Source organism: Bradysia coprophila, chromosome X (genome assembly GCF_014529535.1).
Source record: "Bradysia coprophila strain Holo2 chromosome X, BU_Bcop_v1, whole genome shotgun sequence".
NCBI lineage: Eukaryota > Metazoa > Arthropoda > Insecta > Diptera > Sciaridae > Bradysia > Bradysia coprophila.
Window position 1 is genome coordinate 4,192,738 of NC_050737.1, and position 15,100 is coordinate 4,207,837.

General features: G+C 31.9%; 1 protein-coding gene across 8 annotated transcripts in view; it reads left to right on the forward strand.

Annotated features, from left to right (window-relative positions):
* Nucleotides 1-2,994, forward strand: part of LOC119084138 (segmentation protein cap'n'collar) — a 91,458-nt gene extending 88,464 nt beyond the window's left edge. For 7 of the 8 annotated variants that reach the window (XM_037194028.1, XM_037193989.1, XM_037194012.1 and 4 more), the window contains 2 exons: nt 42-344; nt 449-2,994. In XM_037194028.1, the coding sequence (XP_037049923.1) occupies nt 42-344; nt 449-616 (471 nt within the window). In that variant the 3' untranslated portion in view covers nt 617-2,994. Of the gene's footprint in view, nt 1-38; nt 345-448 lie in introns of all 8 variants that reach the window. The other variant, XM_037193996.1, reaches the window with a different exon arrangement.
* The last annotated feature ends 12,106 nt before the right edge of the window (nt 2,995-15,100 follow it).

Below are 15,100 nucleotides of genomic sequence, written 5' to 3' on the forward strand. Positions count from 1 at the left end.
TCCAATCAAGAATTTGGGATATTAATTGTTTGCCCAAGCAGATTCCAATGGCTGTACAAGAGATTATCAATTTGCCAATGGACGAGTTCAACGAACGATTGTCCAAATACGATTTGAGCGAAACCCAACTGTCGTTGATACGGGACATCCGACGACGCGGAAAGAATAAAGTTGCAGCGCAAAATTGTCGAAAGAGAAAATTGGATCAAATCATTTGCTTGGCCGATGAAGTGAAGGAGGTGCGCAAACGCAAGGATCGATTGTATCGCGATCGGGAAGCAGCATTGTCGGCCCATGAAAATATTAAGCGAAAATTTGCGGCATTACATAAGCACGTGTTTCAGGTGAGCTTATTTCCCGACTATTGGTGTTTTTAAACCATTGTGGTGTTCACACCACATTCCATTCCGAATAAAAAAAAAATGAACATTTCCGTTCCATTTTACAGAATCTTCGCGATCCCGAGGGCAATCCGTACTCTCCAACAGCGTACAGCTTACAACAGTCGGCCGATGGATCAATTTTCTTGTTACCAAAAGACAACAAAGATAGCAGAAACAACCAGACAAACCCATCAAACCACCATCAACATCATCCTCACCATCAGAAAGATTGAGGCTGGAATTGTTTTATTTCTTGTTGGTAATTTATATAAGTTTTAAAATGTTGCTGGCAATGTGGATGATGGGGGGGAGGTGATGAGGAGAAGATTTTAGTCTATTCGAATTTTACCAACAGGATGCCCGTTCGAGGCGCTGATGGTTTTGTTGTTCTTTTTCTTTCGGAAAATTATTTTCTCGATTAATTTTTCTTTTGAGATTCGAGATTAGCCGACATTGGGATTAAGTAGTCAGGTATGTTCAATTGGACTGTGAGGGTTACCGTTGATTGAATATAGAATTTTAAAAAGAAAAAGAAAACACAAAGTAAAATTTGAGACATTTTTGCAATGCCCGAACCAATTTATACAGAAAAAATGGAATGAAAGAAACTTTGCAGTTTTTTTTTTTTGCTACCTAACACAAAAGTGCTGTTTGCATTTAAGTCATCAAAAATTTTCGAATTTTTTTTATTGTCAAATAACCTTATTGAATAGACATAATAATAACACAAAACACATAAAACACACCCCATTTGAATTTTAATAACAAAAAAGAAGTGAAATTTGTTTGCTCTTCACCTTATCACCACTTTTTTCATGTCGTTACATTTAGCTAAGTTATAGGCTCATCATCCAGGGGGGTAAATACGTAAAAGGTGTTTGTGAAAATGAAGCAAAAAAAAATGAAAACTTTGGATTAACAATTTGTTACTGAGTAGCACAACTGGACATGTCAATAGGATCGAAATGGAGATATGTATAGTGATCCGGCTGTGTGGAAGTTGTACAAAATTGGGATGCTCTTTCAATTAACTCACTTTTTCCGACGGATTTTGTTCACTTATTTTATGTTGTAACGCTGCTGGAACCAGTGCTTGATTCGTTTTTTGTTTTTTACTTTTTTTTGTATTTTTGGTCAGAATGAATTTTCTTTGCCAATCAATTGGTCATTTCATTTTACCGGCAAAAACAATTTTCAATTTTGATAAATCAACCCTATGCGGTGGCAGATTTTATTGGACTACATCGCAATGCAACGCTTCAAATAGCACGTTCAATCCTGTATCAGGTCCATAGTTACCACAATATCTGTAAATAGGCCAGACTCTTGCATCTAAATTACATGACATCCGAAACAGTCATGCCACCCGCAAAAAGTGTACAATGAAAGACGCAATTCAATTTTGTTTAGCTTCTTAAAATGCGGCAAAATTTATCTTAGCACCTCCTATACGATTCGCTGTGTGTGAACGCAGTAACAAACTATTGAAAACGGATGATAATACACCAACGTTGTATATACCAGGTGACGACACCACAGTGTTGATTAAGCAAAACGTGAAGCGGACGAAAAGTTCGTATCAAGAGAGATATGAGATCTTTGTGGCGCGGTTATTCTTTCTAAAAGAAGGAGAAAATTCATCGTGTTAGCCTCAAAATTGTCGAGGACCAATTCCTCTTGGTGGAATGGAAGACAGAAGATGCTATCGTTGATAATTTTGATTTAAAAAAAAATGTGCACAGAACATGTATTACGAGCGGCATACATAAAATGCATCAAAAACAGATTGTATTGTCATTTCGCTACACAATTTTACTTTTGCGATCCTTGCCCTGCATAAACATCTCCCTGCCATATTGCTGACAATGAAAAGTGAACGCGTTCACACAATTTTTACAGCGGAGATTTTTGATTGCGGCGTCAATAGAAATGAAATCAAATAACGCAAACTACTGTGTAGAGTGATTCAATTTAAATGTGACGGTTAGAGCATTTGCGGTGAATGCATTTGGTCGCAACCTGGTATATATAACCTTGCATAATATGGCAACCAGCTGCTGTACAAACGTAGCTTGTTAATTTGTCATCGTAAAAAATGTGTAAATTTTTTAAAATAAAAAAAAATCTTTTTTAGGAAAGTTTTTTTTTCGTACATAAGATAATGTTGTGGTTCTTTGAAAATATTTAAATTTATAAAAAAAAAATTAACACAAAAAAATATGGAAATTGTAGAAATAAAAATTTTGATTAAATTTAAAAGGAGAAAACATTAAACTAAATAAGAAAAATGAGACAAAATTCAGGTGATAGATTTATTAGAATGTAATTTATTTAAACTTTACACAACTTAAACACATACACAGAGAGAGAGACAACACATACATACACACACACATCCTCACATACACACATTGCAGATAACCAATAAATAAAACATTATTGGTTGGTAATGTGAATCAAATTAGGAGTGAGTGAGTTTGTGACACACATGCATACAAAAACAACGGACCGATATTTTCGGACATTAGTTTTTTGCAGTCCGATCGATCGAATACAGAACCATATTTATACTAAACATTTTCGTTTGACATAAACTCAAATCAAATGCTAATAAAAATCAACACGAAAATAAGGAATAATGTTTAAATGGAAAGAAAAACAAATTTAAAATAAACTAAGGGAAGAGAATATGATGACGAAGAAGAAATTAAAATATAGAAATCAACACACAGCTATTATTACATACGCGTATATTAAAATACCATTAATAAATTGAAAACTAAAATCTAATAAAATAACAAAACAAAACAAAAAAAAAAGAATTGAAAAATAAAAAGTGAAATAAGGCAAAAAAATATATATCTCGATGTACTGAAGTATTTTTTATTTAAATTAATGATATTTTGATTGAAGAAACAAATCTATATATATATTAGGATTATGATCTGTGAAATAAAGAAAAAGTAATAAACAAAAAAAGCAGCCAGAAATTGTAGTGGATTTTAATTATCTCTGAGGCAGCAGTCACACCTTTGTCACATTATGCGCACTTACAAGAGGATGTGGAATCTGTTGAAATGTGATATGGTAAGGAAAATTTAAGTATATTCAAAATTATCTCCAAAATTTCTTGTGATATTTCCTAAAATCGACGATTTTCATTTCGTTCAAAAAGTGTCTACATTTTTACCGGTTTTACCATGCGACGGCGAGTTCAAGGAAATATAATGAAGTTTGATCATTCCAAATGCGCTGCATAAAACGCTACAAACATTTCATTTCATTTATTTCCCTAAAAAAAGAAACGTTTAACAAATGATCCGCACAGCACCAGTATGTATACAAGTCTAAGGAGCGACATTATTCCCTTGACTGAAATTTGGGGTCTTACACCAGAAAATACCGAAAAATGTGGGTAACGAAAAGGTTCACTGTGATTGAAAATGTATGAAATGGTATGAAAAACGTTAAATGTGGGTTGAGGGCACGATAACTTGAGTAATTCTCAAGTCTTTTTTTTAATACGTGGAATTAAAATCCCGAGGCTAAGTTCGAAGATGGACTATATAGGACTAAGGAAGCTATCCGAAAAAAACGAAATTTCATCATTCGATGCCCAGCTTTTAACACATCTCTTGCTAGTGAACTACTGACATCTTGATAGTTGACTAACAAACTTGATAGTTGACAATCAAATTTGATAGTTGACAATCAAATTTGATAGTTGACTAACAACTTGATAGCACACAGTGGGGTTGAACAAAACTTAAATAGAGTCGCGACACCACCTCTGATTTTTTTTTATACAGTCAAAGGCAGTCAATTTTCAGCATAAATTTGCTTCAGCTGTTTTTCAGCTGATCCACACATACAATCAAAACTGGTTTTCCTTGTTCATACGGTTGAAGCTGCTACACGCACGCGTATGATAGTGGTAAAACCGTATAAAGACGTATAAACGGTTGTGACTGTTTGTATGGATCAGCTGAAAAACAGCTGAAGCTAATTCATGCTGAAAATTGACTGCCTTCGACTGTATTCTTATTGAGCGACTCGAGTACTATAAGGAACCACAAAGTTCGCAAAATTTTCCAGCCGTTTCGGAGAACTGGCACTCATGACCGTGCGGGACCGACGAGTCAATTTGAATACAGATTGTTATCGCAACGGATAGAGGGACTAATTCTAAGCTAATTCGTATTGAAATAGCTCCCCTCGACAACTTCACCACGGAGCTACAGCCAGCTAAAGTCGAAAATTCGACATCTTTGAATGGTGATATGTCCAAGACGAAGAAAGTTTGAAACTCTTTGAATGGCGATATTGGTAGAGGATTCCATGCTCTATTAAACGCCGAGAATGGATTTTACAAAATTTGTCTGAATTGTACAATATTTGAAATATTTTATTTTCACCATCCTCAGCGAAACTAGGACTCATCTGCCACAGGTTGACCCTGTCTGCAACAAAACAATAATGCCTGATTAGCCTGCCTGCAGTCTAAGCTTTACAAAGATACCACACTCGCCATACCAGCCTCACAACAAGTATCTGTTACGACATTTTGTTTGCAGCAAGGTCACTCTACGATGAAATTTTCAATTTATCATCTATCTTCAAGTGCCCGTTCCTTTAGAATGAGTGGAATTGTCATGCATTCTTTATAAATAAGTGGTGTAAGTTATTTCCAGCAATTCTTACATTAATTACGTGTACCTAGAGTCGGTTAAAACTTTAGTTCCAGAAAAACACTAATTTATTTAAACATATTCGGGTCGGTCCAGTCTGCAGGGAAGTGTCTCACCAGAAGGAGTAACTTATCAGAAGTATAGTTCGTTGTAAAGTATAAAAAATGCATCAGGAAGTTTAAGTCACCATTATAATAATAATACAATTTAAATGATGAAGTAAAATTGCCATCTTCCCGTCTATAGAGAGTAAAAAAAAATCGAATTATGTACATTACCAAAAAGATTCGGTGAAGTTAACATTTTTCGGTACCACATTTTTTCCATACACGGACTTTAAAAGACGTTAAAAAATATACTCAAAAATTGACACATTCTAAGTTTTAAGGTACGTAAGTTCACGGTAGAGTAAAATAAACCAGGCAGGAACTTTCATTTTCAGGCCGTATTTTTGGTAAATTCATCTACAATTTGCAAATTGCAGATTCTGGTACATCTTTGAAAAGTTGGGGACATTAGCGATAAAAAGAGTTTTAATCATTATTGTGAGCAGTCTTTTTTTTGCGCATTTTACCTTTAATAAATTATTGTTTTAATCTAATTGGAAGAAAAATCGAATTCTAAATTTTTCCAAACTTCCTAAGTATGCAAACGGAATCGATAACACCAACTTCTTCTCTTCTTATCCTTTCCAATGTTGTCCTTGTTCAGGGACTAAACTAAGGAACATCGCAGGTGGGAATTTTCCCACCTGCGCCCCTCTAATTCACACCGGCGAATACAGATATGCCCACAAGAAAAATTACAATTACCTGACTTGAAATAGTCAAATGAATGTAATTTTAATACAAATTTTGCCTGCGGCGCATTGAACCTAATTGAAAAATGATAATGGCATTGCCGATATCAGTTTTTTTTTAAATCTTTTATCATCATTTAGATGGAGATACAGATACAGAATCAAAGTATTTCACATTTGTAGCTTTCACTTTCATAAAAACTAAAAAAAATGGAAAGAAAATAGGCATGTAAAAAGTGACACTAAAGGAACTAAATCATTCGAAAGGTCTTGGCCTAGAACTACTTTCAGTGAAGTGGCGTATGAAATTCTAAAATGGAGTTATTAAAAAAAATGTGAATTTTGTTTCTCATTTATTTCTCTCTGGTGTGTTAACGTAAAAATCGGTAGAAATTCTCAAAAAATGTCTGTATGGAGGGTAAACATCCGAGACTTTTTTAGATTTTTTGGACGCCTATTTAACGATGAAAAAATTCAATAATTTTTTTCCATATGCTAGACAAAATGTGCTACTAGCGTTTTTGGTCACTTGATTTGTCTTCATGGAGACATTCATGGAGACATTATGTAATTTACTCAGATTTTTTAAAATGGCGGAACACACCCTAATTTAACGAAGAATATTTGAATAAATATTTTTACCTATAAGTAGGGGTCCAAAAATTCTGCAAAAATCACAAATGTTATAGAAGTTACTTGAGAATTTTTTCAGTTACATCCATTGATATATATAAATTATAGACAAAACTCACCCTCATACCCAAAAACTCACCACTATTGTGATTTTTAGGGCTGATATTCTACCAAAAATACCTTTTAGTCCAGTAGACCGATAATTATCAGCAATTTTCCGGAATTTGATTTTTAGGTCATATTGTGGACTCATTTTCCACAGGTAAAAATACCCCTAACATGACCGAAAAATTAAATTCCAGAAAATTGCAGATTATTATCAGGTATGATCGGCAACTTGACGAGACTTTACATTTTGACATTTTGAATGATTTTTTGGTTGAAAGACCCTAGACTTACGGTCAGGGGAATAATTCCCTTTAAATCGTAAAATATATTTACGTCAACGTCCTGAACGCATGATATTATTTTTGGATTAAAAATTGTTACTTTGGCGCCCAAGATTTTGTGTTTAGGCGCCCCTTCGAAAAGTTTCCCACCTGCACAGAAATCCTTATTTTAGTCCCTGCTTGTTGCAACATAATTTGATTACCGCTGGAGAAGCAGGGACAATATATAAATGGATGGTAATAAACGAACGTTAAAACTAAAACTGAGCGTTAAAAATAATTTAATTTATCGATATTTTCATGGAATTGGTACCAATTCCATGAACATAACGGTTGAGACATGTTAGAGTAAAGTAAACCAGACAGGAATTGAGTTCATTTTCATACAGTATATTACGTAGGTCCCTTATTTGACGTTTCAAAAATGAACCGCTACTGCCTGGTTCTTATTTGTAAAAGGAAAAATTCGAGTAATCTTTTTTATCTATTTGTGAGAACAATTAGTTGGACCCCTTTCCCTAAAATGACTAGTATAACTACTATTATGGACCTCGCCTCGAAAAAGCAAACTCTACACTTGTCAAAATAACAGTCTCCAAGCCTTGTTGCTCAAAATACACTCGTGAATGACTTCTGCTGCAGCCTATGTAATTTACTATTTGGCATTGCAAAATAAGCTGAGCTTTCTACGGGATAGTACAACTAAGCTGAGCTCTCAACGGGAGATTGAGCTTGACCCGACCTAGATTTTCTATTTTTACATGTTACATGCGTCGAAAACCGTACTTTTCATGTTTGAAGCACTACTTTCGACGCCCTCAGCATGTAAAATCCATTACATAACTTTGGATAAAAATGTAAAGTCTCGTTTTCGTGTGTTCACACGAAAACTCTACTTTTCATCTTTTATCCCTAGTCATGTAATAGTTATTTATACAACCGAGTGATAAATGATTTTTTAGGCACTAGATGTGTAGATTGTCACTCGAGACCGTAGGTCGAGTGTGACAATACACATCGTGTGCTTTATAAATCATCTTTCACCGAGTTGTATACAACGTTTTTCGCAATAAAGGCAACGGAAGGTCTTACTTTTCGTCACTTGTTGCGAAAAATACTATTTTACAACTTTTAAAGAATTTTTTTCGATGGACAAATGACTTTAACGCTTATCCGCCCCACGGACGCTGAAGCGTCGAGTAGAATGACATTTCACAATAACGTTGACTCCGAATCAGCAACCGATTCAACCGATTCCGGGATCCAATTTCTATAAATATCAGCGTAAAGGTGTAAAGCTTACACTTTGTACGGGTGTGAAAAGAGACTAGGAGAGTCGTACCAAAATTCCGAAAAATTGATATTTCAATATTTTTATTTGGTATACAAATAATTTAGACATTTTATTATTTCTTACATTTCAATTTATTCTTCTTTCATTTTTCTTCTTTTTTTATCAAACTGTTTTGGTCAAAACAGTCTAGGAACCCCGAAAAAAACATTACTTAATGTGACATTTTTTTTGTTTTTTTTATGTTTTTTTTTCTTCTTGTATTTACATATTAGTCTAATATATCAATTCCTAAGTAATTCTACGTTTGGAAACTATAAAACAGTAATGTCGCTTTTCATTTTCTTTTTTATAAATAGGCTACGTATTCGGCCACTTCATTTTTTTTTCTTTAATTTAATTTAAATATTTTTTTAAATTTTTATATTTTATTCATCGTCTGACTTTTTATTACAAGTTTGTTATACAACAAAATTTATTTTCACCTTTATTCATTCTTGATTTGGTGGAGTTCATTTAAATTTTATTTTAATTCTTTTTTACAACTTTAATCACATTTATATATATATTTTATTGACTAACCAATGACGTTATTTATAGATATTGAGAAAATTAATAATTTTTTGTACGAAATATTGCTTAAGGGGATGAATTCAAAAAGGTCCATTTTTCCAGAAATAACGATCGGTCCGAAATGGTTGATGGTCTGCATGGTCAGAAAAAGTTGTTTACCCAACTGATGGACAAAAAAAAATTAAAAAGTTTTCAGTTGCCTCTATTCTGTCCTTCAATTTCACTGTATTTCCGAGAAAAGTGTCAGGTTACTATGTTCAAACTAAGTTCTAAAAAAAATCAGGACATGACACCAGATCACGACGGCAGTTTCGGCTACTGACTCCCCCATCGACTTAGAAGAGACATTTTCGTGTGCTAAGAATGTTATATGGTAAAAAGTCCACTGAACCATTCAAATTTTGCTGCCAGGTGACTTCGTGAGTGTCTTAACCGGTTCTATCAGAGCCTAGGTTTCAATATAAAACTAGCGTTACATGACCATGTAAAAAGGTAAGCCTTTTATGCGGTTTGATCTAATTAACATCAAAAAATTGAATCGAAGCAAGTGTTATGAATGTAGTGTTATGAAATGTAGTAAGAAAAAGGCAGTGCATTTACTGGGTCCCAAAACCGAAATGAGTGTTCCAAGATCAATTTTTTGTGTTTGATTTTTTTAAAGTCAAATTGAAACATTTGTACCGAAATAAAAGAAAGGTGAAGAATGAATAGGAAAACCGTCTTTGATAGATTTGAATTTTTCGTGATGATAACAGCCCAACATTTAAGTTGATATTCTCAATTCTCTTTTTATCTCGATCTATCGATTTTTTGTTTTTCAAATTCTTGTTTTCTCGAAGATAAGTTTTCATTTAAAAAATCGTTTTTGCAGCCTTCTGAAATCTTTTTTGTTTGTTTGTAAAATTAAGGTTAGATAAAAACAAACGTAAGTTAAAATATTAATTTTTCTTTTTCGAACTATTAAAAATACCAATTACGATAAAGGCCATTAGTTCTCCTAGTCCACCAAATCGTTTAATAGTAGAAAATTGAACTTCTCTCCGTTCGCTCTCTCTCTCTTTCATTGTCTTTCTCTCTTATAAAAAGGGGCTTATTCTAACAAAATAGGCGATCACACTATTTGATTTAATTTAATTTGGATTTGTCTCGCTTCAATTAACTGCACCGAAAATATTTAAATTTTGCGCCCACAGAATAATTGTTGACTGTGTATCAAATTCCAAATCTTGGTTTTTAATAAGAGGAAAGTCTAGCATTCCATAAAGTAATCGGAAATTGTGAACAGATCAATGAAAACAAAATTGATTTCGACAACCAAAGTAAAATTTGACTTCTGTCGTCTCCACAATGTTCTTCACCTCTGAAATACACATTGAGTGAAAGTTTTCTTGTTATCGAGAAAATTCGATATCTCGATGATATGACCTCAGAAACTTCATTTTCACATTGTATTCGTTTGGCTACGATGATTTCTCCATAATTTAGTAGCACGATCTGGGTCCGATTGTTCGCATAGAATAAAAAATAATTTTAATTTGCAACACAAATCGCTGCGATTTTATCGTTTATTTTATCAAAATTTAAAAATATTTCGCTTTATGTTTCGATAACGAGACAAATCTTATAAAATTTACATTTGAACAGAATTCAATCATTCAAATATTTCAGTGTAGCTCAATTCTCGTCAAAGTTTTTTTGTTTGTTTGTTTAATATATAATTCTTGGGTAAAGGTAACGAAATCTCGTGATAAATGAAAAATTTCTGGCTAATTGACACATTGGACAATAAAATTTTAAGTCACAGTCACCATAAATCAAAGTCCATTAAGCGTTGAATTTTGTTGACAGATTTTTTTTTACTTTTTAGTTAGTCAATTGTACTGTTAATTTTTGCGCAGTCATTCAAGCAAAAACTAAATTTTTTCATGAAGTTCAAATGCTTCGAAAGAAATTAATTTCACCATTAATCGGAGTCGTTGATTTGTAAGGCCGTTGAAGGTCACTGATAAACTACCTTCTGAATTTAGCGGGACGCCTCGTACATTTTCGATAATTTGCCTCTAAAACTAGTTGTTTTGCGTGCGTACATTATGAATGACCGCCTGGTTTTGTAAAAGAATTTCGTGATAATTTACCTCGACAAGGGTTATATATTCGAATCATTCTGACCGGAATTGAGCTATTGCTTTTCGTCTTGTAACTCTTTTTTTTTGTAAATTTAAAACAAAAAATTAATTCCATTAATTTTCCTTTCGTCTCACATTCAATCAATTTATTTATTTATTTTTTTAGTGTACCACAATCTTTTCATAAATTTTTTCTTCTTCAATTTTTCTCCTTTTTCCGTTTTTTTTTTAAATTATTACATTAATAATTGGCACTATGATTAATTTGTTAATTGTAATAATATTTTTTTTTGTTTTTTTAATTCATAAATTTTCTTTCTCTTTCACTTTCGTAACTTAATACAGGCTTTTTTCAATTTTTTTTAATTAATTAATTAATTGTAATTGTTTTAAAAATACAAAATTCAATTGTTTTTTTCTTCTCTAGACATAAATTACAATAATATGTGTTTATCGATAATAATATGTAAAAGATTGCGAAAACAACGTTTTGTTTTATTTTTAGATTTTTTTTCTTCTTCTTTCATTCTTTTTATAATAATAGTTCATAATTATAAAGATAAAAATAGTAATAAAACGAAACCAAACAAAAAATTAAAAAGTTTTAAAACAAATTATTTAATTTTTAATTCAATTTTTTTTAAGGTTTATAGTCAGTAAAACATTTTAACACTGAACAAATTGCAAAGTAAATTAAAAATAAAAACAAAAGTTAAAAAAAAAACTTTTTGTGCAGCATTTGCACACATGTAAATATACCGTGCCGCTGTATTAATTAAAAGAAGAGAGATCGATGCGACACTTTTCTTTTTCTTCTTTCTTTCTACATTTAACATTTGCAAGATAAAAATAAAATCATCGAGAGGACGTTCGGATATAAAAGATGGATTTCGAAATTACTTTATTAGCACCAGTGTCTTTTCAGAATTGATTCGCTAAAATTCGTGAAAATATTAGCAAGTTTTTTACGAATTTTTTCTTCATTTTGTTTTTCTTGCCTTTTTTTCAATCGTATATCGAGGTATAATTTGTATTTCGAAGCACCAGGACTTTGTCCACGCACGAAATAAGGTAATCAGGAAATACATTACGAACTAATGAAGAAGGAATATACCAGACCATCGAATATCATTAGTGGAGGATGCATGATGTCCTTTAGGATGCTGTTGTTTGTCAAGTTGAACAATCCTTTTTTTCAACCATTTTTAGCATTTAATTTGAATCGAAATTTAAATTTTTGGTCGAAAAGTCGAAATAAGTTTGGCCGTCACAGGACATCACATAATATAAAACCATTTACAGAAACCATGTGTTTTTAAGCAGACTTGAAAACATTTCTTTCGAATTAGGAATCAGGCTTTAAACTTCACATCCTGTACCGATCAGACATGCATAATTATGTTAATCCAAGCATTAATATCGGCACTTAATCGTTATGCAGTAGCAATGAACAATAGAAAAGTTCACAGCAACAGCATAATTTTATCATTAGATAGCATACCAGCCAAAAATCTTACTTATTTTTAGACACGGCAGAGTCTTTTCAAGTTTTATTTTTATGGTGAAAACGAAAACTGTGGTTATTCATCACGTTATCTGGAATTTTATGGAATATAATAAAATTACCAATGGAGGTGGGTGAAGATATAATCTAATTTGATATTAAACATACGAACTTCCGAACCTGAACGTCCTCTACTCTCCAAGGTACGCCTGAAAATGGTTTAGGTGATCGCTGAATGATTACAACTCCTTTTCGATCTTGTTTCTGTCCGCCGAACAAAACGTTTCTCTATGTTCAAATCAAGTAACAATGTACTTATGGAAAACAAATTTTTGTCTCAATTGTTGTGATCATCAGTGAAAACGTAATGGCAGTGACTTTATTAAATGAAAAAAATGCGCCAGTTGCCTAATGTCAGTCTGGAACATTTCGCGAGTATGAAGACGATATAACAGATCGACAACGTTTTGGAGTGATCTGAGAAAGACAATTCCGGCAATAATCAAACAGCGATCTTCCCATTCGACATTAGTTCAAGCATAATGTGTCTCTGTGTTTGTAAAATACGAGGTAAAATATTTTTTTAGTTTTTAAAAAAATTAAAAGAATTGACTAAAATTATCCATGCAATTTGTCCAGGGTCCCCATATAATATTTGGTACTAATGACTGCACTATTATCATTTCGCTTGAATTTTTTGTTTATTTTTTCTCAATTTTTTTTTTGTTTTCATTTCGTTTTTTTTTCTTGTAATATTTTTACTTCTTAAATAAATTGATAAATGTGTCTGATAATGAACGGTCTTCCATGATATCTTTAAAAATTGTTTTTTTTTTATCTCTCTTTTATTCATTATAAATTAATATAAATTTTTAGTGATATTTTTTTAACAGATATATTTTGTTGTTGCCCTAAATCGATAGTTCTTCTTGTTTGTTTTGTTTTTCTTTTTATTAATTAATAGTAAATTTTCATTTTGTTTAAATTATGATTTACTTTGTGTATAGATTTTTCTTGTTGAGTTAACATAGATCGTTTCTTTATTCTTTTACTTTTGCTATTTTCTCCTCCTCCTCCTTCTCCTTCATCAAAAATTATAAATTTATATTTTTTATCTTTCTCATTCGTTTCAATTTTATTATCATTTTTTTCTTCTTTATTTATTTCTCTTCCATTACTATTATAAATTTCAAGTCTTTGGTTTTATGTGTGGTTAGTTAATAAACATTTAAAATTTTTTTAATTTATTTTCAATTTATTATTTTGTAATTGCAACATGAAAGGTTCATTTTTTGTTATTATATTTATATGTGGTGGACCATGGGTTATATAGGTTATATGATTTTCTGTTTCATTTTATTTTTCTCATTTTTATTATTGCCGACACTTTTGTTTTGTTTTATTATTCAAATTTTACAATTAATTTTGTTTTTTCATTATTAAATTTGATTTGAACATTTTTTGATGTTTTTTTCTTTGTTTTCTTTTTGAAAATATTTTGTTTTTCCCTTTTGTTTCATTCTGTTGGTATGAAAAAAAAAAACGAATTATTATAAATAAGGCTAAACTGAAAAAAGAAAATAATATCACGATAAATTGTTTTGTTTTTCTTCTTCCTCATATATATATTTGATTTAGTTGTTGTATCGTAATTTTTATAATGCGACTTTATTTACATTATATACCTAAGCGATTTATTTAATTTTGAACAGAAAATAAAATCAACAAAAACAATGAATTGATCACTTGTGATTGAGTATCGTTATTGGAAAACTTTTATTATTTTATTCAGCCAACATGTTTAGCAAACAGTTCTCGTTTTCTATATCTATTTTCTTTGTTTTGCGAATGAAATTCATTCAAAAATGATGTCACACAAAAAAGCTATCGTTTTTCTACCGATACTGACACTTTTAGATGGATTTTTAGTTTTAATCGATATTATCGTGAATTTCGGAATTTACAAAGAGAGAGAGAATGATATCGATACATCCACTACAGGCCCAGACTAGAGATTGGATAGTGACAATGTCCCTATTTGTAAAATGTCCGCCGAAATGTTTGTCTATCACGTTACATTTGAGTGCTATTTTTTTAACATTCAGTCGCTTTATCGGCAATTGTTCAACCACGTCAGGCTAGTCCTCCATCCACATGCGCACAACCGTCAAGTGTATTGAATTGGGTGAAATTTCAGAATATTTTGATTAATAATAATTATGATGAGAAAAGGCTGGTCTAAGTGCCTGGCAGTAGATTACGAATATCTGTGTGTATTTTCTGGACCAAGAAAAAAATTGTGGGTCGAAACATGATCATTGTCCGCTGTCACCAACTAAATTCGTTGGTTGTGAGTTCGAATTTGTTAAATGGCATAAAAACTTGAATCATAATATACAACAAATCATGTAAGTGTAAAAACACACATTGCATAACATCATTTATGAATCAACTTTGAATCTGAAGATGGTGAAAATGTCAATAAGTCTTAGCATCTGTTCTTTATGAACAAGTACAGAAAGAAATCGCTTGTATTAGAAAGTCACGAATGAAAAAAAAAAAAAAACAGAGGCAAGGAAGACACGTGATTTCCAATATCAGCGAACCGCGTTATGAATTCAATGGATGGATATAAGAAAATTGAAAAGTTGTTGCGCCATTTTCTTTCGCCAATGTAAATGTTCTGTTTTCCCCATTCATCAACTATTTGTGGC